The sequence below is a fragment of the Bos indicus genome, chromosome 24 (assembly GCF_029378745.1).
Source record: "Bos indicus isolate NIAB-ARS_2022 breed Sahiwal x Tharparkar chromosome 24, NIAB-ARS_B.indTharparkar_mat_pri_1.0, whole genome shotgun sequence".
Taxonomy (NCBI): domain Eukaryota; kingdom Metazoa; phylum Chordata; class Mammalia; order Artiodactyla; family Bovidae; genus Bos; species Bos indicus.
In genome coordinates, this window is record NC_091783.1 from 791312 (window position 1) to 818692 (window position 27381).

The window sequence follows — 27381 nt, forward strand, 5'->3', positions numbered from 1 at the left end:
ATAGTGTGTTTTAGGGAGTTAAATCAAATGCCAAAAAGTACCTCTGTCCATATAAGTATAAATCCCTATAAAATGCCCATGGGGCACATTTATAGCTGATAAACGTCTACAGTCTTGTTAGAATTTCTAATCCAAGGTGAGGGATTACACTTTTTCAAACAGTAAATCACTTAGGAAATAACTGTCACTTGCTAGTTGGAGTCGTCACGTCCCTGCAGAGATCCCACGCCTTCCTGGGGGCTGCGTCTGCAGCTGACCCTCCCCCTGGTTCCCCTGCACTGACTGCCCTGGCCTGGAGGCCGGCAGTGGGAGCTGTGCTGCTTCGACTTCAGCTGTATGTGGAGTCTCAGCAACTCCGGACACGTCAGGGCATCAGCAGTGACTCAGAAGGTCAAGCAGCCTAACTGGTCTTCCTCTTGCTGGGACCCCAGTGAGCTGGCAAGTGCAATCTGTGTCATGACATGTGTTTGCGTGTTGGGAGTAGAGTCCCCTGAGACACCGGGACCCCTGGGCCAACAGCTGTGCTGCCTGTCTGCCTCCCTGCAAACCTTCCTCCTTCCGCCTCCCAGACTCAGGAGAGGGGAGCCAGGTGACGGCCAAGCCCGCATGGCTCCCACCTGCAGCTAGTAAGCCTTTGACCTTGGAGCCACCCCAGTCTCTTTCAGCATCTTTTAGTGAATGAAATTTCTTTGTGCAGTTGACACTGAAGACACCAGATGCATGTTTCTGATGCTCAGGACCATCAGAGGGCAGAATCTGAGACTGAGGTTTAGATTCAGGGTTTGTCAGCGTGAAGAAGAGAACCCCCAAACCATCTCTCCAGCAGCTTTCTGGCGGCCCTCATTGTTGAGGCACTTGGGCACACTTAGCACACACTGATGGATCTCCTGCGCCGGCAGAATCAGTGGAATTGCCGTAATTCAGAAGGTGAGGGGACCCTGCACTCAGTGCGGCAGCTCCCTGGGCTTTGCATGAGGAGGTTTCCAGATCCCGCGGCCCTGGGTACTCCTCAGGCCCCTTGGGAGATCCCTGCCGACCACGCTCTGTCGTGAGGTGCTTCTGAAACTAAAATACGTCCTCCTCACCTTTGTTACTTTTTAAGTCTTCATCCACTGGTGCCACAGACCAGTTAACCTCGAGTGCTGTGAGCTGCGGGGTTGCGCTGCAGATGCTCTCTGCCAGGCCCCATGGTAACTGACTGGCAGGGGTCCTGGTGTCCCAAGAATGGGGGTGAGGGAGCTGCAGAGACTGTGTGTGTTTCACCAGGAGTCAGGCGTCAGGTTCAGGGCTGTTGTCACAGCAGGAACTCAATGAGCCCTGTTTCCTGCAAAAGGAGCTGGTTTTGTCGGGGAAGACTCCCGGGGCTGCGGAGCCTCACAGGCAAGCCTGGTGTCCTCGAGTCCATGGTCTCTCTGAGGGGGGTGACCTGTCCCTCCTTTACAACGGACAAACTTGAGTCCCAGAGAGGTCATGTGGCTTCTCAGAGGTTCAGGTGTCTCTGCGTCTCCTCCCACAACTGGAGCTGCGAGTGAAGGAGGCTGCAGCTCTCTGGGGCGGTCAGCAGAGGAGCTGGGCACTTGCACAAGCCTGGCCCACAGGCTGCAGTTTCCATGGGCCTAAAGACGGCATCAGAAAGTGTCCCTGGACAGACCACAAATTCCTCTGGAACGCAAGAAGGATGCACACTGTGGTTCCTGGCTGCCATGGCTTTTCCATCTTGGATGCCCGTGCTGTCCAGCCCCTCTGCTGACCTGGCTTGTTGCTGGGGTACCAGGCAGCTCTTGAGAAACAGCAGGAAGATGGCCTATTCAGCTCTTAAAATCTGGGTCCTCAAGACGTACTGAGGAGAAAACACAGAGTGCAGAATTTTATGCACACGATGCTACACTGAGCAGGGGGTAAGAGTCTGCGTTCATACCTGCTCATATTTGCACAGACAGACTCTGGGGTGATTGATAAATGAGCAAAGTCACAGCCTAGGGTGGGGGTGGGGAGCAGTGAAGGCTTTGGGGTTTGCTTCTGGGGTGATGACAGTGCTCTGGAATTAGGCGACAGTGATGGCTGCACAGCTGAGTGCACTGTTCTCAAGGGCCGCACCGAACATGGCTCAGCCAGCAGTGAAAGCGTCTTTTTGAAGCAGGTGTTTCACTTGACTTTGAGCCTCTGCCACATATATAACATGAGCTGGTCTTCGACTCTGCTCTGGATTCTTGGACTGAGGGTCCCTGTGAAGTTGTGTCTTCTGCAGAGTCTTCAGGGTGTATGGAGTAGAGGACCCAGGGGAGGGCTGGCCTGAGTGTGTGCAGGGTCCTGGGTCTGCTTGCGGGTATTCATCCTCAGGGGCTGCTGGTGAGGCACCTGGGTGGCATTGGTGGCCTTTGCCGTGGGCTCACGAGACAGACATCTGCCTGTTGGCATCACGCAGTGCCCAGCGGCCTCTGCTGAGAAAGGGCTGCTGCCGTGTGTGGGCACTCAGCGGGCGGGTGCTGTGAGGCTCACAGTGCCTGGAGGGCGCAGAGCTGGGCCAGCTGAGGGCAGGGGCAAGGGCCTGTACCCCCTGCCCGGCTGAGCTCTGGCACATCCGTGCCCTCCTCTGCTGTCGGGCCCAGCTGTGGGAATTGCTGAAGGAGGTCTGCTCTAAGTATGGGCTTTTCTGCCAACAGTTATTTTCAGCTGTTTGAATTACAGTTGTCCCCTCTGGTAACCGCTGTAGTGTCCTGTAAATACAGGCCGAGTCACAGCCCCAGGCAGGAAGGGCGGACACGTGGACGGCTCCACACCTCCTGCTGGGGCCGGCGACCCCTGGGGCTTTAAGTGGCCGCTCGGAGGCAAGGGAGCCGTGGAACACGGCCCTTTCTCTCTGATTCAGTCCTGATACTCTTCCCACACCCTCTGCTCTGCAGCTGAACCAGGAGCCCACCATGAGCTGGTGGCAACCCACTGGCTCCAACATGGGTTGGAGAGCTGGCTTTTCAGAAGTGTCCAACCCCGTTCTGCCCCTGGCAGTCCCGTCCTGCTCGCAGACAGACTCCTGAGAGGCCCTGTGTTTTCCTTGGAAATTGAAGGTTCACGTTTCATTTCATCTGACCTCTTGCCTATTTCATAAAAACGATTAAATGTGAGAGAGTGGGAGATGGGGACAGCTCTTCCTGTCCATGTCCATGAAGTGGAGGGCCTGAATCAGGCTTAGCCCCCAACACAGTGTGCTGGGGCTGGTGAGACGAGACCCAGGGTCTTTCATGACTGTTAGTCTTGGGGTGTGGTGTCTGGACCACGAGCCAGCACAGCAGCCCCAGCTGGAGGTGAGGGTGGAGGAGGTGAGGGCAGAGGGCAGGGATGGCATCGGGGCCCCTGGTTCCAGGCTTCTGAAAGTGTGCCTTTTGGGAGAGACACCAGCTCCATCTCCTGATGCTTTGTGAAGCGATGGGTCCACAGGACGGCTGCTCACAGCCTGCTCCCCGGTTGCTGAGCTGGAGCTGTGGCTTAACCACACTGTAGGAGGGCACGGTGCTGAGTCTTCAGCTGAGCTTCTTGTCTGAGGTCAGCACCTCAGGCCCGGAGGCAGGAGGCTCCGTACAAGACCTGCCTGGGGACCCGGGGAGAGGGAGCGGGTCACTCGTCAGGGCCCCACTGTTAGCCCTTCTGCAGTGACGCTGAGGCTTGTGACCCGTGGAGGGCAGAACACAGTCCTGGAAAGGAAAGACTGCTCTCCCGCGACGGCCGGGGGTGGGAGGCGTGTTGCTGCGGGTTGGGGCGTGCGCGCCTAGCTGAGAAAGATGACTTCACCTGCCCTGGCCTCGCATGTGTCTGAGGCAGCAGCCCCGAGACACACCTGAGTGATTTCAGATCCCGGAGTAACCGAGTAAAAATGTTCCCCTCTAGTCAAAAATGTGACTGCAGCCCTCCAGCCAGGCTCTCCCTGTGGGCTAGGCTGTGGGCACAAGGCCGGGAGGCTTGGCAAGAAGTCCTCCCACATGGGCTAGAGGCGGGAACGGCGAGTTCCGATTGGTGCTTTGTGATCCGTCCCCCTTTGTGGCTTCTGCAAATATGTAAGAAATCGGGCAGTTGGCTCTGTGTTTCCCTTGACTCGGCATGTTCTTTATTAACCATCTGCCCAGGCTGGGTTGTCCTCCTCCCTCTTCTTCCCAAGAGGAGCAAATGGCCTGCAACCTTCAGGCTATTTGGAGTTGACATGGCCCCGAAGGTGGGAGGGGGCTGGGGCCGAGGAAGGAGAGAGCGCACCCTCCTGGCAGCCTCTGCAGCTTGGCTTGGGGGATGACATTCAAGGAAGCCATGCTGGATACCCCGAACTGTGTTCCCTGCCCCTTCTGTCTTAGATCCACGCCCTCTTGGAGCAGCAGAGCACTGGCCCCCAGCCCCTCCCATGTACCTGGTCTACACTGCAGGCCCTGGAGTCGGCACCAGGAGTGTCCCCAGAGGACCCATCCTCCTCTATCTTCCAGGCTGATCCTCACCACAAACCCAACCTCTCCTCTCCTCCCAAAGCCCCTCCTTCAGAAAACTGCTTAGGATTTCCTGTTCTCTGACCAGAAAGACATCACGGTGTGTTGCTGGGGCTCGTGGCCAGTTAGGGTCACTGGATTTAGAGATGCTGCCTGCAGCGACATCACAGAAGCGGGCCTGGGGTGGCTCACCATGCGTGTTGACCCAAAGCTCAGCAGCCTCACTTCCAGGAAGAGCCCACGGAGAGGCACGTAGAGTGGGGGCCTGTGGGGGGCCCCCACATAGAGCAGTTGGGGGGTCACATGGGTACGGAGGCCTATCCCTGCAGTGTGCACTAGACATTGCAGAGTGACAAAGACCTGTCCCACACAGACGGCACTCAAGATACAGTAAACAAAAAGAGCCGGCCGTGAACCGCACACACGCAGCACAGACCGAACTCTGTCCCAGAGCCGCACGTCGAAGCCCTAACCCCAACCTGAGGGTCTTCAGGAGGCAATTAAGGTTAAATGAGGTCACGGGAGGGGACCTGTGTCCTTCTAGAAAGAAGAGAGCCACGAGGGTACCCCCTCCACTGTGAAGAGGCCTCACAAGAATCCAGCACACAGCACCAAGTGCAGCTCCAGCCCCAGGACTAAGAATAAACTGCCTGTGGTGCTTTGCACAGCAGCTCCACCTGGCAAGCTAACACAGCTCCCCATTCCGCTCAAAACATCAAGTGTTACTGAGTGTATTTTCTACATTTGTGTCACGATGGTTAATCGTACATGTCAGCTTGACTGCCGTGAGTGACGCCCAGAGAGGCTGTGTCTGTGCTCATGTCTCCAGGAGAGATGGGCATCTGAACTGGGGACTGGCTGGGGCCAGTCTCCACCACCCCACCGGCCAGACGACCAAATGAGGACAAAGGTGAACCAGGGGGTCCTCTCTTCTGGGGCTGGAGGGTCTGCCTTTCCTGCCCTCAGACAGGGGGGTGCCCGGCCTCCATAAACACCACCATGAATCTCCTCTCCTGTCTGTGTCCACATGTGCTACCAGCTCCATGTCTCCGGAGAACCTCCCCACACAGACACGTGTTCGGTGCACGAAACAGCCTGGGAAAGTTTGCACGAGACATTTACTAGGGAGGAGCAGGAATGTCGGGGCGTTTTCTTTGTGTTTTGTGTATTTAATCCACTTGATCCAATCTGTTTAGTGTTGGCTCCCGACAGATGTCAAGCACTTTCTCTGTACATTGACTGAATGAACGAACCAGCAGGAGGGAGTGAGTCTTCCTGACGCTGTCTTCACTCCTGCCACCTCTGGAGCAGTGTGCAGGCGAGCACCGGGGTCCTGTACCTAGTGGTGTCTGCATCTAGCCTCAGAGGGAGGTTCCCTGGGCCTCGGGAGCCCTGAGGACTGAGGAGGAAGGGGTGGGACGCTCTTAGCCAGCTCGGCCTCCGGGAAAGGGTGATCCCAGCTGACGTGGCCTCTCCAGGCCTCAGGAAAGTCACCCAAGTGGCTCCTGGCCCCCTGACCTGCCTGTGTCTGTGGGCCTGAGGCTGGGCCCTGAGCACCTGGAGTGGGTTGGAGAGGGTGGTTCAGACATCCTGGCTCCATGTGCCTTTGCTTTCTTGCTCTGGAGCCCCGGGGAGGTCGAGGGTGGCTCAGAAGGAGCAAACCACTCCCTGGGCTACAGTGACCCAGCTGGGCCTCAGCCTGGCTTCTTCCATGTCCTGAAGCCATAAAGCTTCACTGGTCATTGACCTCAGAGGTCCCACCAGCAATCTAGACCCTGAATCTCGGTGGAGAATCTTGGGTGCTGCCCAGAACTGGCCACGCAGGACCTAGCACTGCTCACAGTGGGCTTTGACAGCATCTCAGCCGACTCTTTGGGGAGCGGATCAAACGTCTCGCAGAACTTGGGCATGGCTTCCTCTTGGCAGAGAAAAGTGTTTCAGAGTTGACTTTATTTTCACTTTGAGGTGCTTTCAAGATTCATCTGTTTGAGGAAATTTTTAACAGAAAACACGGACGATGGTCTGAGTCTTGTCTTCCTGGTAAACTTGTTCAGCCTCCTGGCATGCATCACCCTCACACAAGGCTGGGAAACTGGGAGGGAACGCCGTGCTTCACTTTTCAAATTAGGACTCTATGCATTGTGTGGTTGCATTGCTCATATTCTCATCATGCCGGTTCCAGCAACTTCTATTAACGCATGGTATTTTGTGTTGGGCCTCTTCTGCAGGGCAGACAGAAAAGAGCTCCTAAGACCAGATCCCGCACACACGGTGTTATTTATGTTTCTGTTTTTTAGAACCAGGGCCATAGCTACTTTTGTTTGCTGCTTTACTTAGAAATGCACAGGGACATGACCCTGGGTTAGGCGATGGCTTCCTAAATATAATACCAAAAGCACACCCAACAGAAGGAAAAATAGATAAACTGGAATTCATCAAAATGTAAAACTTCTGTGTATCAGGGGACACTATCAAGAAAATGAAAACTGACAGAATAGAATATTTTCAAGTCATATACCTTATATTTGTATCTAGAATAGAAAGAAAACCCTCACCAATGACAAAAAGGCAAAGGACCTGAACAGACATTTCTCCAGAGAAGATATTCAGATGCCAATAAGCACATGAAAAGATGAAGACAACGAGAAACAAATGTGGAGAAACTAGAGCCTTCACGCCCTGCCGACAGGAATATAAAATAGCATAGCCACCACGGAAAATAGTTCAGCGATTCCTCAAAAAGTTGAAATTATGGTTAGCATACGACCCAGCAATGTCATCCCTAGCTATCTACCCAAGAGAAATGAGCACGTGTGTCCACACAAGAACACTCACACAGCACAGCTCACAAAGGCCCAGAGTGGAGACAAGCCAAGTGTCCATCAAGGAGGCGTGAACTTAAAAAATGCGGTCCATCTGTACAGCGGAATATTATTCAGCTGTAGATAAGAAATTAACTTGAAAATACAATGCTCACTGAAAGACGTCAGACACAGAAGGCCACATACTGTATGAGTCCACTTATATGAAGTGTCCAGACGACAGAGACAGACAGTAGACGAGCATTTGCTTGGGGCTGGAGGGAGGAGGTTGTCTTGAATGGTGTTTTTTTCTGGGGTAATGAAAATGCTCTGGAATTAGATAGTGGTGATGTTTCCACAACATTGTGAATTTACTAAACACCCCGGGATTATACATTTTTAAATTGGTTTAAATGGTGAATTTTATGTCATGTGAATGTTATCTCAAGAAAGCACACAACACTTTTTAAGGCAAACGTTCAGGGAAGGAACACGGGCTGGTGAAACACACAGCTGGGCGGTGCCACTTGGCGCTCCGTGCTGACACCCCTCCATGGACTGGGGCAGGTGTGGGGGCCTGCAAGCTCCTCTGTCTTAGAGATTTTGCAGGGGAGGAGGGTGGTGTGGAAATATCCTCCTGGGGTGGGGATACCCTCTAGCTGCGTCCATGCTCACCTGCTCAAGGGATTCACAGGGGAGCAGGCAGGCACGGCCTGAGACAGTTCTCATGGGAAGAAGATACACCGACAGTGGTGACCGAGCAGTGGGTTATGGCTTTGGGGTCTTTCGAAGGAAAATTTAAACCCTATCCTGCTGATTCCTTCCTTGTGTCTCCTTGTCAGGGCCAGCGACACACACTCCATGCCCTGGACTTGGGGTGGGGAGTGGCCTAAAGAATTCTATGTCCAAGTTACCAAAAACAGGACCCAGGGGGAACTAGAACAGCTGACCCTCTGTATCCGCGGTCTCACGTCCACGGATTCGGTTGAACTGAGGACTGAAGAGGATGCGGATGCAGAGCCCACAGACACGGAGGGCCAATGGCACTGGGCCATGTAAGAGGCCTGAGCCCTCAGACACCCAGGAATGACTTACTTCGTTTTGTTTTGTTTTTCGTCAAAAGAAAGCTTGTTGTCAAGCGCCCAGCCTTTCTGAAGCTCACATGAGAGGAGTTTACTTTGAAAGAACATGTTTTAAATTGAGGGAAGCCGGGCTGGAGGACTGGAGAGCTTGTTAGGGAGGGTTTCTCCCAACTGGTGCTCCAGCCTCCGCCCTGCAACCACCGCCGTACGAGTTGGAGGTGCTCCTTCCCACCTTCCCAGCTCTCGATGGGCACCTGTGCCCCACCTGTTTTCAGGTTTCTTTGGCTGTCTGCACACCTAGCTGACGGGTGTGTCTCAGCCCACCTGCCTGCGGCTGATGCTCACCTGAGCACCCCAGGGCAGCTTCCAGGCCCGTCACCTGCTTGGCAGATGTAGGACCCGAGGTGCTACTCTGCCGCGAGGTGGTTATAAGTGAGTACTGCTAATAATAAGGGACCAAAGATTCTTAGAGTTTATCAAAAAGGGTGGATCCACAGGTGTGAATATAAGGAAGCTTTGTCACTCAGTCAGCTTTTGGGGTTGGGGGAGGAGGCTGCTGGCCGTCCCACAACCCAACCTATGTGGGAGGCAGAGAGGCTAGGAAGCTGGTTAGTCCCTGGCCCCGATGTAGGTGGAGGCCACTGCCTGAGACCTGCTGACCACCATCTGCAGTCTGGTCAACCGAGAGCCAGCCTCGGGGTTGACACAGCCTGTCCTGCTGAAGTTGCAGGGGGGTGGGTGGGGGCAGGGGGCAGGTAGGCAACTAGCATCTCTCGTGGAAAGAGGAGGGGGGGCGGGGAAGAAAAGTCAAGCAACTGGGAGCAGAACACAAGCACACAAGACACCTCTGTGCTGGTTAAAACAGATGTTGTCACCTGAGAAGCACAAGCCCCAGAAGCCAACTCTAGTTCACGGACACAGTTCAGGGTCCCTGCCTGCCCCGGACGTGGAGCTCACAGCCTCTGAGAAGGCCGCGCCCCGGGAGCCCTGTGAGCGGCCCTCAGCCCTGCTTCCTGTGCTCTCCTTCCAGGCTCCTGACACTGGTCTGTGGGGTCTCTGCAGATGGCACAGACAGTGGACCTGCCTCCCTTCGTCCCCAAGATGGCCCAGTGACCCAGGGCTACCACGGCTTCCCTGCTGGGATGATTAGCAGAGACGCTTAGACATGTGCTGAGTGTCCACGGAAAGCCCCCCAGAGCCTGTGCACCCCCTGCTAGAACAGCTGTGTCTGCCGTCGGGAGGTGCCTGTGCACCCCCTGCTAGAACAGCTGTGTCTGCCATCAGGAGGTGCCTGTGCACCCCCTGCTAGAACAGCTGTGTCTGCCGTCGGGAGGTGCCACACCCTAAAGCAGCCCCTTCTTCCCAGAGAGAACTGAAATGCAGGTTTACCTCTAGGAAGGGTCCTAGGACCACAGCTCCAAGAGGGGCCCTGACTGGCCTGAGCCCAACCCTAGCCCCACCCAAGATCTTGGTTCCGGAACCAGCTGAACCATTGCGGGCAGGAAGGGACAGACGGCCACAGACTGGCAGGTGCCAGGCTGGCATTCGGCTCCCGAGCCGTGCGTTCCTTGACCCTTAGAGCAGTTTATGCAGAGCCTGACTCTGCATTTATTTTGAGTCATTTCTTTAAAATCCTCTTTAACTTCCTTTGATTCTGGAACCAGACCTGATAAAAGCAACCATGATGCCAAACCAATGCCTGGCGCATGATCAGTGTGTGGCCCTCGGGTGCCCCTGGAGCCATCCCACCATGCTTCCTCCCACAGGGGCTCAGCAAGCCTGGGGGCTGCACTCTTGGGGGAGATGGGGGCTAACAGGACAGCTTCCTTTGAGGAAAATGGGGGGTGGGGTGGTGGGGGCCAAGACGGAACATCTGGAAGTGGCATCTGAGTCCCTGCAGCCCAGCGAATCAGAGCTAGGAGTGGAGAGAGCTGAGTGCCTGGGGTTGGGAGGTGGGGGACCCTCCAGGGAGTTCTAATCGCTGCAGGAACTGAGTTTATCAGGGGCACTGAGGGGAAAAAAACTAAGGAGACAGGTCTTGAGGCTTCAGGACAAAACTTGTGAGGAAAGAAAACTGCAGGAGTTTCAGATTCCTTTGCAATATGTGGCACATTTTGTTTTTCAGCTTATGTGGCAGACTTTTCAAATGTTGACGTTTCCAGTGTCTCTAAGAATAGACTCGTTCTGACTTGTGTTTGATCCAGCAGTGCAGCTCTTCCGGGAGGTTTCCATGTCTGCTTAATCATGGGCAGGGGAGCTGCTTGGCCTTAGCTACCCTGGACAAGCTCAGACTGGAGGCAGTATTTGCACGCAGCTGGGTGACGGCTAATTAAAGTCCCCGTGTGAGCTTCTCAACCCGTGGGGTACGCGTCACTGAAAGGTAGAAGGATGTTCTCGGGCCACTCCCCCTCCCCACTGTTCCCCTCCGCGCTCTCATTTCTGTCTGGAATCCCTTTCATTTGTAGAATTCTTTTACGCAGAAGCCAGCAGTCTGCTTGCACCACTTCCTGTGCTGTGGGTCTGGGTGCTCCTCCAGTGACAATGCAGCAGTCATTGGGGCTCTCTTGTGATCCCGACAGCGATCACACTCATTCCTCAGCTCTTCCTTCTCTCCATGATGCTAACTCTGCTAGGAGGAAAGCAGACCGCCTCAGCTTGTGTCTGGAGAAACTGAGTCAGCAGCACAAGACGGAGGACAGTGGACCCGGCTTATTGGACGGCAGGCAGGGCGCCTGGAGAGGCCCTCTCCTCCCTGCAGGCCTAGCCTAATCGGCAGGAAAAGCTGAGGACACCCCTCTGAGCACCAGGGCAGGGGCTTTCTGTCAGGTGGGCAGAATGTGCCTTGGTTTCTACATTTGTCTGGAGCTTCCCAACTTGAGCAGTTACAAGAACGGAGGGGAGTGGGTGGGTGGAAGTGTGGCCTGTAGGCGTGAGGTGTCTGGGTGCTGAGGTCCGGCACGGCCTGGCCAAGGCCACAGCCACCTGCCTCCCACACTTTATTTGAGGGCTTTTTATTGTCTCATTGATCTGTGTCTGTTTTGTGCCAGTACCATATGGTTTTGGTTAGTATAGCTTTATAATAGCCTGGACTCAGGGAGCATGTTACCTTCAGCTCTGTTCTTCTCAAGATTGTTTTGGCTATTCAGGTTTTCTGTGTTTCCATACATATTTTTTAATTACTTGTTCTAGTTCTGTGGAAAGTCTCATGGGTATTTTGACAGGGATTGCATTACATCTGTAGATTGCCTTGAGCAGTACGGTTATTTTCACAGTATTATGATGACTCTTCCAATCAACAGCGTATGTTTCCTTCTGTCTGTGTCATCATTAACTCCTTTCGTTAGTGTCTTCTAGTTTTCCAAGCACAGGTCCTTTACCTCCTGGGATTTATTCCTATGTAATTTATTCTCTTTTGATATGACTATTTTGAATATTAATTTTGTATGCTGCAACCTTATTGAATTAATTGATGAGGCCTAGTAAGTTTTTGGTGGCATCTTTAGGATTTTCTATGTATAGGATCATGTTATCTTTAAATAGTGACAGTTTTATTTCTTTCCAATTTGGATTCCTCTTTTTGCTTTTTCTTGTCTGCTCTGCTTAGGACATCTAATACAATGTTGAATATAACTGGTGAAAGTTGGCAATCTTGTTTTCTTCCTCATCTTAGGGAAAATGCTTTGAGCATTTCACTATTGAGTATGATGTTAGGTGTGGGCTTATCCTATATGACCTTTCTTCAGTTCAGTTCAATCGCTCAGTCATGTCCAACTCTTTGCGACCCCATGGACTGTAGCACGCCAGGCCTCCCTGTCCATCACCAACCCCGGGAGTTTACCCAAACTCATGTCCACTGAGTCGGTGATGCCATCCAACCATCTCATCCTCTGTCGTCCCCTTCTCCTGCCTTAAATCTTTCCTAGCATCAGCGTCTTTTCAAATGAGTCAGCTCTTTGCATCAGGTGGCCAAAGTATTGGAGTTTCAGCTTCAGCATCAGTCCTTCCAATGAACATTCAGGACTGATTTCCTTTAGGATGGACTGGTTGGATTTCCTTGCAGCTCAAGGGACTCTCAAGAGTCTTCTCCAACACCACAGTTCAAAAGCATCAATTCTTTGGCACCCAACTTTCTTTATACTCCAACTCTCATATCCATACAAGACTACTGGAAAAACCATAGCCTTAACTAGACGGACCTTTGTTGGCAAAGTAATGTCTCTGCTTTTTAATATGCTGTCTAGGTTGATCATACCTTTTCTTCCAAGGAGTAAGTGTCTTTTTATTTCATGGCTGCAGTCACCATTTGCAGTGATTTTGGAGCCCAAAAAAATAAAGTCTGACACTGTTTCCACTGTTTCTCCATCTATTTGCCATGAAGTGACAAGACTGGATGCCATGATCTTTATTTTCTGAATGTTGAGCTTTAAGGTAACTTTCCACTCTCCTCTTTCACTTTCACCAAGAGGCTCTTTAATTCTTCTTCACTTTCTGCCATAAGGGTAGTGTCATCTGCATATATGAGGTTATTGATATTTCTCCCAGCAATCTTGATTTCAGCTTGCACTTCATCCAGCCCAGCGTTTCTCACGATGTACTCTGCATAGAAGTTAAATAAGCACAGTGACAATATTCAGCCTTGACATACTCCTTTTCCTATTTGGAACCAGTCTGTTGTTGCATGTCCAGTTTGAACTGTTGCTTCCTGATCTGCATACAGGTTTCTCAAGGGGCAGGTCAGGTGGCCTGGTATTCCCATCTCTTTCAGAATTTTCCACAGTTTATTGTGATCCACACAGTCAAAGGCTTTGGCATAGTCAATAAAGCAGAAATAGATGTTTTTCTGGAACTCTCTTGCTTTTTCCATGATCCAGCAGGTGTAGGCAATTCGATCTCTGGTTCCTCTGCCTTTTCTAAAACCAGCTTGAACATCTGGAAGTTCACGATTCACATATTGTTCAAGCCTGTCTTGGAGAATTTTGAGCATTACTATGCTAGCATCTGAGATGAGTGCAAATGTGCGGTAGTTTGAGCATTCTTTGGCATTGCCTTTCTTTGGGATTGGAATGAAAACTGACCTTTTCCAGTCCTGTGGCCACTGCTGAGTTTTCCAACTTTGCTGGCATATTAAGTGCAGCACTTTCACAGCATTATCTTTCAGGATTTGAAATAGCTCAACTGGAATTCCATCACCTCCACTAGCTTTGTTCGTAGTGATGCTTCCTAAGGCCCACTGGACTTCACATTCCAGGATGTCTGGCTCTAGGTGAGTGATCACACCATTGTGATTATCTTGGTCATGAAGCTCTTTTTTGTACAGTTCTTCTGTGTATTCTTGCCACCTCTTCTTAATATCTTCTGCTTCTGTCCATACCATTTCTGTCCTTTATTGAGCCCATCTTAGCATGAAATGTTCCCTTGGTATCTCTAATTTTCTTGAAGAGATCTCTAGTCTTTCCCATTCTGTTGTTTTCCTCTATGTCTTTGCACTGATCACGGAGGAAGGCTTTCTTATCTCTCCTTGCTATTCTTTGGAACTTGGCATTCAAATGGATATATCTTTCCTTTGCTTGTCACTTCTCTTCTTTTCACAGCTATTTGTAAGGCCTCCTCAGACAGCCATTTTGCTTTTTTGCATTTCTCTTTCTTGAGGATGGTCTTGCTCCCTATCTCCTGTACAATGTCACGAATCTCTGTCCATAGTTCATCAGGCACTCTATCAGATCCAGTTCCTTAAATCTATTTCTCACTTCCACTGAATAATCATTAGGGATTTGATTTAGGTCATACCTGAATGGTCTAGTGGTATTCCCAATTTCTTCAATTTAAGTGTGAATTTGGCAATAAGTTCATGATCTGAGCCACAGTCAGCTCCCAGTCTTGTTTTTGCTGACTCTATAGAGCTTCTCCATCTGTGGCTGCAAAGAATATAATCAATCTGATTTCAGTGTTGACCATCTGGTGATGTCCATGTGTAGAGTCTTCTCTGTGTTATTGGAAGAGAGTGTTTGCTGTGACCAGTACATTCTCTTGGCAAAACTCTGTTAGCCTTTGACCAGCTTTGTTTTGTACTCCAAGGCTAAATTTGCCTATTACTCCAGGTGTTTCTTGACTTCCTACTTTTGCATTCCAGTCCCCTATAATGAAAAGGACATCTTTTTTGGGTGTTAATTCTAGAAGGTCTTGTAGGTCTTCATAGAACCATTCAACTTCAGCTTCTTCAGCATTACTGGTTTGGGCATGGACTTGGATTACCGTGATATTGAATGATTTGCCTTGGAAACGAACAGAGATCATTCTGTCATTTTTGAGACTGCATCCAAGTACTGCATTTCGGACTCTCTTGTTGACTTTGATGGTTCCTCCATCTCTTCTAAGGGATTCTTGCCCACAATAGTAGATATAATGGTCATCTGAGTTAAAATCACCCATTCCAGTCCATTTTAGTTCGCTGATTCCTAGAATTTCAACATTCACTCTTGCCATTCTCCTGTTTGACCACTTCCAATTTGCCTTGATTCGTGGACCTAACATTCCAGGTTCCTATGCAATATTGCTCTTTACAGTATCGGACCTTGCTTCCATCACCAGTCACATCCACAGCCTTGTCTAACGCAATGAAACTATGAGCCATGCCATGTAGGGCCACCCAAGGCAGACAGGTCGTGATGGAGAGTTCTGACAGAATGTGATCCACTGGAGAAGGGAATGGAAAACCACTTTAGTATTCCTGCCTTCAGAACTAAACCATACTTGCTTCCCTGGGATGAATCCTGTGTAATCGTGGTGTATGATCTTAATATATTGTTGGGTTCAGTTTGCTAACATTTTTTTGAGAATATTTGTATCTATGCTCATCAGAGATATTGGCCTATAATTTTCTTTTTTGATAGCTTTTTCTTGATGAGTCTTGCTAAAAATTTATCAATTTTATTTATCTTTTCAGAGGACCAGCTCCTAGTTTCATCTGTTCTATTTTTTAAGTCTCTATTTCATTTATTTCTGCTGATCTTTATGATTTATTTCCTTCTACTAACTTTGGGTTTTGTTTGTTCTTTTTCTAGTTCCCTTGTGTGAAAGGTTAGGTTGTCTGAGATGTTTCTTGTTTCCTTAGGTAGGCTTGTATTACTGTAAACTTTTCTTACGTTTGCTGTGTCCCATAGATTTTGGATCAGTGTGTTTTTATTTTCATTTGTCTCCAAATATTTTTTTATTTCATCTTACTAAAGATCCATTGGTTCTTTAGTAGTATATTGTTTAGCCCCTACATGCTTTTGTCTTTTGCTGTTTTTTTTTTTTTTTCTTGTAGTTGGTTTTGTCGTCTCATAGCATAGTGGTTGGAGAAGATGCTTGACATGATTTCAATGTTTTAAAATTCAGACTTATTTTATGGCCCAGCATGTGATCTATCCATGTGCACTTGAAAAGAATGCATATTCTGATGCTTTTGGGTGGAATTATATAAGTCCATGTAATCTAATGTGTCATCTAAGACCAGTTTCCTTAATGACTTTCTGTCTGATCTGTTTATGTTGTTGTTGTTTAGTTTCTCAGCTGTGTCTGACTCTTTGCAACCCCATAGACTACAGCCTGCCAGGCTCCTCTGTCCATGGGACTTCCCAGACAGGAATACTGGAGTGGGTTGCCATTTCCTTCTCCAGGAGGTCTTCTCAACCCAGGGACTGAACCCACATTTCCTGCACTGGCAGGCGGATTCTTACCACTGAGCCACCAGGGACGCCCTTGCTGATGTTAGTGGGATGTTAAAGACCCTCACTATTACTGTGCTGCTGTCAGTTTCTCCCTCTGTGTCTGTTAACATTTGCTTTCTGTATTTAGGTGCTACCGTGTTGAGTATGTATATATCTACAACTATTATATCGTTTTACTTGGGTGATACCTTGATCATTACTTAATGTCGTTCTTTGTTACTTGTTACAGTCTATCTTAACATCGATATTTGTCTAGTATTCTTATTTTGGCTTTATTTCCATTTCCGTTTGCATGGAATAAATTTTGTCTATCCCCTTTCAATCTGTGTGTGTTCTTAGATATGAAGTGAGTCTCCTGCAACATATACATGGCTCTTGTTTTTGTAGGCATTCAGCCATTCTGTATCTTTTGATTGAAGGATTTAGTCCATTTACATTGAAAGTAATTATTAATAGGTACATACTTATTGTCACTTTAGTTAATTTTGAGTTGCTTTGTGCCAGGGTCCAGCCCCGGCTGATCCAGGGTATTCGAAGGAGAGACGGCGTATTTATTTAAATATTTATCAAAGATATAAAGAGTAATAGAATGAGGATAGCTCAGTGAGGAAATTCAGTGGAGAAAAGAGGCTGAGTAGCTTGGTTTACGCGGGAGACCAATAAAACTTCAAGACAAGAAGTTTGCACCACTTACGTAGGCTGCAGGCATCCTTCCGTTCTCCCGAAGGAGAGGAGACACTGAGGCCTCCCCGGTCGGATCTTAGAAGCCCAGGCATAATTAGTAAGCATGGCGGGTTCCTCACTCCAGATGGAGACTCAGCCAGAATTTGAGAGAGAGAGCGACATGGGGAGACCAAGTTCAGTGAACAAGGCCCACACTTTATTTTCCAAAGTAGTTTTTATACCTTAAGTTATGCATAGAAGATAATGGGGGAAGGGGTAGAGTCATGCAAGGACAGCAGTTCCTGATCCTAATCGAAGCCAGGCTTTCAAACTTATCATATGCAAAAGTTTAGGTGATTTACATCATCTTCTGGCCAGGAGGCCTGTTAACATTTTAAGAAACTTATTTTTCTCTAAAAGTGATTATTCTAAAGTCAGGCGCCAGCCTCCAAAAAAGCATTGGATAAAGTTGCATTCCTATAGGGCAAAGGTGAGGTGGGCTCAATCAAGAAAAGAATTAACTCAAGGGTCCAAGGTTACAAACATTGAGGCTATTACTTACATTTCTATACACCCATTATATCAATCAATACACTGCCAAGGACACAGTAGGTAAGGGATACGGAAACCTAGCAGCAAACATTGGCCCAACAAGTGAAAAACCCTTCACCAATACAATTTCTAATCAATCTTTTAACTGCTCAAAGGAATCTGTATTTAAACAGTTTAAAACATCTCATGCCTCTCACAGTTGGGAGGCTCTGAGCAATAGCATGTGGCCGGAAAAACCTATTCAGGCAGGCTAGAGGATTTCCAAAGGAGTTTGTAGGTTGAAACACTGTCACACCCAGGAATTATTAACTGGAGCTATAAGCTAACTCTTTTTTCAGAGAGAGGTAGTGGGGGACAGCCCCCAGTAAAGTCAGAGGTGTAGGTGAGAGCACAAAGCAGAAAGTAGGCAGACTCTGGTTTTCGGGGGTAGATGCTTGAGAATTTCCAGGGGGACTCCTGAGGCTCGATCTCACCTTTGCGTATGCCGAGCCTCCTTCCTCATGACCTTTGCCACGGGCGGAGTTCCTCACGCTGGCTCCTGGCAGTGATAGACTTCCAGTTGAGCTATTCCAGATCCTGAAAGATTATGCTGTGAAGGTGCTGCACTCAATATGCAATATGCACTCAATATGCACTCAATATGCAATATGCCGGCTCCCGGCAGCTTTGTAGGTCTTTTTTGATCCTTTCTTCTTTTGTTCCCTTGTCTTTTGATAGTATCTTTAATGTTATGTTTGAAAATTTTTCTCTTTTGTTTGTGTTATAGGTTTTTGGTTTGTGGTTACCATGAGGGATGATAAGTTGTTGATCTTGCAATTCCAAACACATTTAAACAACTGCAGTTTTACTCCCCTCCCCCCACAATTACTGTTTGACATCACATTTTACATATTTTTTGTTTTTCTATCCCTTAACTACCTATTGCAGATACAGATGATGTACTGCTTTTGTCTTTTAACTTTCCTACTACCATTGTATGTGGTAGGTTTACTATCTTTCCTATATATTTGGTTTTACTGGTGAGCTTTCTTCCTTTCGTAGTTTTCATGTTTCGAGTTGTAGTCTTTTCTTGTGTGCTTAAAGAAGTCCTTTTAACATTTCTTGTAAGGCTGGTTTCATGGTGCTGAACTCTTTTAGCTTTTGCCTAGCTGTAAAACTTTTGATTTCCATCAGATCTGAATGAGAACCTTGCTAAGTAGAATATTCTTGGTTGTAGGTTTTTCCCTTTCATCACTTTAAATATATGGTGCCACTCCCTTCTGGCTTGCAGAGTTTCTGCTGAAAAGCCCCTTGTGTGTTGCTTTTGTTTTTTCCTTTAATATTAATGCTGCCATTAATATTCTCTGCCACGAATATTCTCTTCATCACAATTTCTGCCATTTTAATTACAAATTATCTTTGTGTGGTCCTCTTTGGATTGATCCTGCGTGGGCTTTCTACTTCCTGGACCTGGATGTCTGCTTCCTTTCCCAGGTTAGGGAAGTTTTCAGCTAGTATATCCTAAATGTATTTTCAGCCCCTTTTTCTATTTCTGGGGCCCCTTTGATGCAAATGTTAGTATAGTTGATATTATCCTAGAGACCTCTTAAACTATCCTCATTTTATTTTTTTCTGTTCAGCTTGCACTACTCTGATTTCCACTGCTCTGTCTACCAACTCGCTGATCCAGACCTGTATCATTTAATCTGCTGTTGATTCCTTCTAGTGTATTTTCATTTTAGTTATTGTATGTCTCTGATCATTCTTTATATTTTCTTGCTTTTTGTTTAAAATTAATAACTTTTCAATCTGCTCATCCATTCTTCTCCCAAGTTCTTTGATTACCTTGATGATATTACCATGAGCTATTTACCAGGTAAATTGCTTATCTATTTCTCTTGGTTCTTATGGGTTGTTTTTTTTTGTTTGTTTGTTTTTTCATTTGGAATCTGTTCCTCTATTGCCTCATTTTGCCTAATTTGCTGTTTTTATTTCTGTGTATCTCATATGTTGGTTACATTTCCTGATCTTAGAGAAGCAGCCTTTTTTAGGAGATGTCATGCTCCTTGCAGCACACACCTCTCTGGTCACCAGAGCAATATGCTGCGTGAGGGCTTGTGGGCTCTTCTGTTGCAGCAGGATGACCCTATGGGCAGTCTGGTAGGTGCAGCTGGCCCTGTCTGCTGGTTTGCCAGGCTCTACTGTGGGTGGAGACCACTGGCCTCTGGGTGGCAGAGCCAGGTCACAGGGCAGCTGGCTGCAGAACCCTGCCTGCCTGCAGGTCTAGTGCTCACTGTTGGGTGGAGCCTGGTTCCAGGGTGGATGGCTGCAGAACCAGATTTCCTGGATCTAATGTTGGCCAGTTGGTGGGTAGGTTCTCCAGTATCCCAAAGCTGATACCGGCCTGCTGGTGAATGGGACTTTCTCCTTGGGCAGCTGGCTGAGGATTCTAAGGTATCTCAGAGCTGCTGTTGGCTTTAAGGTAACTGATTCTGGGGACCGGGGGTCCAGGGGTTAGTTCTGGCTCACTGGTGGTTGAAGCCAGGTCCTGAGGCCTCTCACTGAAAGGCCATTGGGGTTTCATAGCAGGTTTCATCCCACTGTTGGTGGGGGCGAGGGGGGCGTTGACGGCTGGATCCTGAGATATCCTGAGACTGTGGCCAGTTTGCTGATGGCCTGAGAGCTGATAAGGCAAGCTGCAATAATCCTATGGCCAGTGTCCACCCACTGGTGGGTGAAGCTGGGTCCTGGAGTCTCTGGTTGTGGTGTTCCTGGGGCTGGTGTCTGTCTGCTGGTGGCCAGGGCTCAGGGGGCTCTGAGGCTCGTTGGTGAGCAAAGGTAGGTCCTGGAGTCTCTAGCTGCGGTGTTCCTAGGGGAACCCTGGCTGTAGCTCCAGTGTGTGGTGCCAGGGCCTTCTGGTGGAGAAGGTGTTTGCAGGAGTAGCTGTGGACTCAGGGGGTCTTTAGGCAACCTGCATGCTGGTAGGTGGGGCTGTGTCCCTGCCCAGCTCCCAGTGCTGGTGCCTTCAGACTGTTGGGCAGGGGATGGGCTGGGTCCTAAAGCTAATAAGCTAGAGGGAGAAGTCAAAGATGGCACTTTCTAGTGCTAGAGTCCATGTGACAGAATGAGTTCCCCTAAATGGCGGCCACCAGCATCTGTGTCCCTAGGGTGATCTGCAGTCACCTTCTACCTACCCAGGAGACTCTCTGAGATCAACAGGTGGGTCTGCCCCAGCCTCCTTTCATATTACTGCTTCTGAGTTCTGGAGCATGTAAAATTACATTGTGTCTTAATTAAGTTTGATTATATTGTCATCTTGGGTCTCTTTGACTTCTTCTTAGAGTTCGTTGAGCATGGGCTTTTACATTTGCACATTTCATCACATTTGGGAGTTTTTAGCCATTATTTCTTCAAATAGTCCCTCCACCCTTTTCTGTTCTCCTGCTGCTGCTGCTGCTAAGTCGCATCAGTCGTGTCCAACTCTGTGCGACCCCATAAATGGCAGCCCACCAGGCTCCTCCATCCCTGGGATTCTCCAGGCAAGAACACTGGAGTGGGTTGCCATTTCCTTCTCCAATGCATGAAAGTGAAAAGTGAAAGTGAAGTTGCTCAGTTGTGTCTGACTCTTAGCGACCCCATGGACTATAGCCTACCAGGCTCCTCCGTCCATGGGATTCTCCAGGCAAAAGTACTGGAGCAGGTTGCCATTGCCTTCTCCGCTTCTCCTTCTGAGAGTTTCACAAACTACACGTCAGTTTGCTTAATGATGTCCCGGTGATTGCTTAGGCTCTGTTCACTTTTCTTTAACCTTTTGTTGTTTTTCCTCAGAAAGGATAATTTCTACTGTCCTGTCTTCAAGTTCACTAATTCCTTCTTCTGCCTGCTCAAATCTGCCTTGGAATCCCCCATTCACTACTTTCCATTATTGTAATTTCATCTCCAGAATTTCAATTTAGTTTCCTTTTAGGTTTTCTATCTCTCTCTTGATATTTCCATTTTGTTCACACATTGTTTTCTTGATTTGCCCTATATCTTTTTGTTTTTAATCATGTCTTAGGCCATTGTTTTAAAGTCTTTGTCTAGTAAATCTGCCATCAGGTTGTTTCGGGGACCGTTTCTACTACGATTTTCCTTTGAGTTGGGGCACACTCTTGTTTCTTTGTAGGCTTTGTGATTCTCTGTTGTTGCTGAACAATGGGGATTCATAATGTGGTAGCTCTGGAAATTATATTGTACCCCTTCCCCAGGATTTGCTATGGTTGTTTTTCTAATTTTTTTTTAATTGTTGTAGACTGTCTTTGTGCTGAGTATCAGCATTAAAGTGTGAACTTAAGGTCTTCTAAGGTCCTTTCTGAGCCTTTCCTTGAGCATGCACAGTCACTTTCTAACTTTCCCTATATATGCAGCTGTTTTTAATGTCCTGGACTTTAAGCTTTGGCTCCCAAAGTGGGAAAAGGTGAAAAATGAAGGGAGAGAAAGGGTGCCAGTCCTCTCACTCTCTGGAATGTTCCTTCAGGTGGAAGGGGGGGGGGCTTGCAACAACACAGGGAGGTGCAGCAAAAGCCACCCACCCGTCTACACCTTTGTGATGAGAAGGATCAATCAGTAGTCAGAGAAGATACCTGATGTTTGGAGGACAGGTCCCACAAACTGCTCCAGGATCAGTGCACAGCTGCCTGCCAGGGTGCTGGGGGTGGACTCGGTAGCTGCTACTGCACTGAGAGTTGAATTACCCAGAATTGAGTTCAATTAGCAGCCAGCTCTTCCCTTGGAAGTTGAGCCTTCAACAGACTCTCAAGTTCCAAATTAGTTACATCAGACAGACTCTGCCCCTGCCATTGCTGTCCAGGTGGGGGGCCATTCCTGGAGTCCCTGCTCCACTGTCACTGCAGAATCCAGCCAGGCACGTTTAAACCTTGCATCTACTGTTAATTGTCTTAACCTTTCAACCATTCTGTTGGTTGCCTGTAGAGCTGAATTTAGGGAGGTGATTGTGCTTGAACTTGGCATCCAACATTTGCCTGGTGAATACTGTTGGGCCAGTTTGGCCGATGGCAGGATTGCTGTGGGCTCATCAAAACCACTAGTGAAGCTAGTAGCCTGCATGTCATCCAAGAAGCTGAGACTCTCCCAAAAACTGACATGTGACAAGATGAATTGATGATTCAGCTCCAAGGCATGTGTGGGAGTTCTGTGTTTTAGTTAGTTCTTTACTCCATTTGATTTGCTCACCGTCTCAGACTTCCTAGGATCACACAACACATCAGAGAGGTGGTGGGAGGCGAGCTGCAGAAAGTCAGGACTTACCTGACACTCTGAGTGTTCAGTGCAGCCTGACTTGTGCTTCCCCGCTGCCCCCGATCTGTGCTCTCACTGTCCTCTCTGTGCTTTTCCAGAAGAGGCTGAGCACTGCAGCTTTGGGGCGGGCTCGCTGTCCAGGCGGCGGCGCCCACTGGCCCTGCGGGAAGATGGCCCCCGCCGGCGCACACACCTGCACATCGGCCTGCCACACGACTTCCGCCCGGTGTCCTCCATCATCGACGTGGACATCGTTCCTGAGACGCACCGCCGCGTGAGGCTGTACCGGCACGGCTGCCAGAAGCCGCTGGGCTTCTACATTCGCGACGGCACGAGTGTGCGTGTGGCCCCGCAGGGGCTGGAGAAGGTGCCTGGCGTCTTCATCTCCCGCATGGTGCCTGGTGGCCTCGCCGAGAGCACCGGGCTGCTGGCCGTGGATGACGAGGTCCTGGAGGTGAACGGGATTGAGGTGGCTGGGAAGACACTGGACCAGGTCACGGACATGATGATCGCCAACAGCCACAACCTCATCGTGACGGTCAAGCCCGCCAACCAGAGGAACAACGTGGTGCGGGGCAGCCGTGCCTCAGGCAGCTCCGGCCGCTCGTCGGACAGCACAGCCAGCCGCCACAGCCTGCCCGCGGCCCATGTCCTGCAGAACTTGCCCCCGGACGAGATGGAGAGCGACGAGGAGGCCGACGTGGTCCTCGAGGGCGTGCTGGAGCCCCGGCTGGCCCCCAGGCCGCCTCCAGGCAGCCTCACGCGCGTCAACGGCGCAGGCCTGGCGCCCAGCCTACACAGCCCTGGGCGGGAGGGCAGCGTCCAGAGGCTTCTCAGCTCCCTCCGCTCTGACCCTCGCCACAGCCTGGCCCTGCCCCCGGGAGGGGTGGAGGAGCACGGGCCGGCGGTCACCCTGTAGGGCCAGGCACCAGACAGCTCAGTTTACCAAGGAGAAACACTTCTAAAATTCTATTCCAATTTTAAAATAAGAAAAAATTATATACTTCACTCCTCCTATTTGTTGTTTTTACTTATCCCTCCCTTTTCATCCATAACCCTATTCTTTCTTTCAACTCATGAATAGAAAAAAACTTTATAGAGTTTCTCCGTAGAATATAAAATACACACACGTGCACAGTCTATACTGGCCCAGGTGCCAGGTCCAGCACCTTTGTGAAGTGGTAGAAATGACCTAAGCGCAGAAAATATTTCATTTTTAAATTTTAAAAACATACTTTTTTTTTAAATGAAGCCTTTAAATTACTTTTGTATTGGGTTGGCAAAAAATCTCATTCGGGTTTTTCTGTAAGATGCTATGAGAAAGCCCAAGGAAACTTTTTGGCCAACTCAGTAAATAGTCGTCATGTTTTCACTGTGCTTCCTGCCGACTTGCACTGATCCTGCTGATGGGCCAGAAGGCTGTGAAGACAGAATGTGGCAAGAAGGCAGAGACTGGAATTTAAGAGCAAGTGCACCCAAACCTATACTAAGCATGACTGCAGAGGATGAATTTCAGAATTTCACAGTTTGTAGTCCTGTCTCAAATAGCCAAGTGGGTGTTGAACTCCCACACCTCGCTGGGAAGAGAGAACCCATGTGAAGTGGTCATGGTGATCGTGGCGGGGGACTCGCCCTGTGGGCAACTTTGTGAGACCTTTGAAGGTGAATTTAACTTTGGAAGAGAGTGGAAGGTGCAGCTCACCATCTGTGATCAAAAGCCATTATCTACTCTGAGATAAACACCACTCTGTTCCTGGGACTGTGATTCTGAGGGTGGTTTTGACATGTTTCCATGAGGAATGGTGGCCAAGCCAGCCACATGTCACTCGGGCCTCTGAGAGGTCTCAGCCATTCAGATGTATGCGTTCTGCATCTTTCCTTTTAAATAACAAGTCACATGAAGTGTAAAGATTTTTAACACAGAGTAAATTCATTGTCACTTCCCTTTGATATTTGATCAATATTTACATATTTAGTAATCTTAAAGGTTTATTCATGTTTCATCCAAATTTTATATGTATTTTTGCTTGAACCCAGTGTTGAGGAGAAAATGTTACATTTATCCTTTGAAAACTAAACTTTCACCCAAAAAAGTTTCCATGTAAATACAGGTAGATGTATTTTTGTAGGTTGCCCTTTGGGAAACTATGCAGCTGCTTCTCCTGTGGTCTAGCACCCCCTGCTGGTCAGTGGCAGAACTGACTTTATGGATGTCAGTTTGATAACAGATGTCAAACCGTGTATCACAATGTTTTTATTTCTCCTGAATTCATTAAGTGAAAAGAAAGTTATTTTTCTCTTAGAAACTATTTATTGGACATAAATAGCTTTTACTGAGTAGCTGTGGTCTCCTGCACCTTTGTTTTTGTTATTTGTATGCCAAGATCACTGTCTGTTTTGGTCCTAAAATACAGGGAAGACCAAGGATGCTCCTCCTCTGAGGTCTAGGACCCCCAAGTTTATGGGCTCCAATGAACTGTATGAGCATTTGGGGGCCCCAGGAGTAGGAAGTATTTCTTTTACTATGACACGTGTCATAGAACCAAAACTCTAAGGCAAAGTTTCTATCACTAAGTTATTGCTGGTCACTGAATATCTTCTCAAAAAACAAGGTGTGTTACCAAGAAGGAAAGTTATATTTCTTACCGTATCTTAAGTTTTTAAACAAATGTGAATAATTTTTTAAAGGAAAAAAAAAAGGCTTATGCTGAGATTTGTGTGCTATTGCTCATAATTTTAGGAGTTACAAATTGTCTTGAGCAGCTGCTTGAGTGTATTTTTCTACCCAAGTCTATATTTCTGCAATTTTCTTCTTAAAAAAAAGAAAAAGACAAAAAAAAAAAAAAAACTATGTTGTATACACTTGAAAGTCTTCTTGGTTTTTATATATCAAAGAATAAAAACTCTTTCTTTGCTTTTAATATTTTCCAGCTGGTTCTAAATATCGGAGAGCATGTGTGTTAACGATCAGCAGAGATAAACTTACCCTCAGGATGAAACGCCTCTAATGTTTACCAAGTGCCTCTCGTGTGCCAGGTTTGTTCCCTTGGTGCTCACGCATTCTTCACAGGAAAGCACCAGTAGCCCTACTTTACAGAGGGAAAAATGGGCTCAGACTGAAGTAGGCAGTAGGGCATTTCAAATGACAAACTGCACTCATATTTGACAGGAGGTGGTTGTGTCTTAGGTCCAGAACCTTCTTTGGAAGTCAATATGAAACAGCTTTTCTGAAAAACTAACCATGCAGCTTTTTGAAAATACACCTTAGTTTGAAAATTTTCCAATAACACTTATACATTCAGTACTGTCAATGATAAATACATCAAGATCCACTCATGCAGTAAATTACAAACGACAAGGTGATGGCAGCAAGTACCAATTCCTGGAAGAAATAGCACGTATGCTTTACCAGCATGAGGCACTGCACTACACCCTCCCTGACACACTGGGCTACAGACAGCCCTTTCCATTGGGAGGGAACACCAGCAGTGCTTCTAGAGTGACCCCACACCTGTGAGGGGCAGCTGGGGAGGCGGGGACTGAGGCTGGATCCATGCTCTGAGTTGACTCAGGGGTGGGGTCAGAGATGCAGGGGAACATACCTGGCTGACCAGCTGGGGAGTGCAGGTCACGTGACCTTATAGTGACACATGTTGCCAGCCCCAGAGCCTGCAACACCTCAGAAGAACCAGTCTTGCAGCCGACAAGGAGACCCTATCCACCAATCAGTGGTTATGTAGCGTCTCAGTTTTACAGAGCAGCCAAAGACTGGCAGTGACGTCTTTTGGTGAGTCACAAAGATGTCTGGAAAATGCTGGTACTAAGATCCTAACTTAATATCAGGTAACCTTCAAAAAGTGTTTCCTGATGGGCAGAAATACTATTCAGTGATTAACTTTTTCTTCTAACACCACACCTATTCCTTTCTGCCTCTGACATCAACTTGCTACATACTTCTTATCCCAAAGACCTCCCAGGTCAACACACAAGCTCCTTTTCCATGTTTCCTCATTTATCTTATTTTCTTCAGGATCTTCATAAAAAGATAACTTTCAGGGATTGAGAACTTTGCCTTACCAGACAGTTTCCTAAGGAATGGTCCCCCCTCCAGGAAGCAAGCACTGTTTTCCACATTCCCTTTCCCAGGGAGCTTTGTAAGGAAACATTTCTTGAGTTGAACCCTCTTGACCCCAAGCTAGTGTGCTGGGGGAAGAGCTCTCTCCACACAAGTGTTGCTTCTAGTGGATCCAGTGATTGCATCAAGCATGCTACACGTGTTTCATGGCAAACCGAGGGTTTGTGTTACTGCTCCAGAACCAAATCACGGTCTTCATACAAGCCCACCCACATGAACTGAATATAAACTGAAGCAACTACCAGGGAAGCACTGCAAATTCCACACAGAATGGAATACTACTACACACACACACAACGGAATATTACTACATACACACACACACACACAATGGAATATTACTACATACACACACACACACAATGGAATATTACTACATACACACACACACACACAATGGAATATTACTACATACACACACACACACAATGGAATATTACTACATACACACACACACACACAATGGGATATTACTACACATACACAAAATCAGATATTACTATACATACACACAATGGGGTATTACTACACCCACACACACACAATGGACTATTACTACACATACACACAATGGGATATCACTACGCACACACATAATGGGATATTACTACGCACACACACAGTGGGATATTACTATGCACACACACAACGGGATATTACTACACACACACACAATGGAATATTACTACATATACAATG

The 27381-nt window shown here is 48.2% G+C and overlaps 1 protein-coding gene across 1 annotated transcript in view; it reads left to right on the forward strand.

Moving 5' to 3' along the window:
- Nucleotides 1-25468, forward strand: part of PARD6G (par-6 family cell polarity regulator gamma) — a 77859-nt gene extending 52391 nt beyond the window's left edge. Inside the window, exon 3 of the mRNA XM_019986949.2 lies at nucleotides 22646-25468. Within this exon, the coding sequence (XP_019842508.1) occupies nucleotides 22646-23466 (821 nt within the window). The 3' untranslated portion in view covers nucleotides 23467-25468. The remainder of the gene's footprint in view (nucleotides 1-22645) is intronic.
- The last annotated feature ends 1913 nt before the right edge of the window (nucleotides 25469-27381 follow it).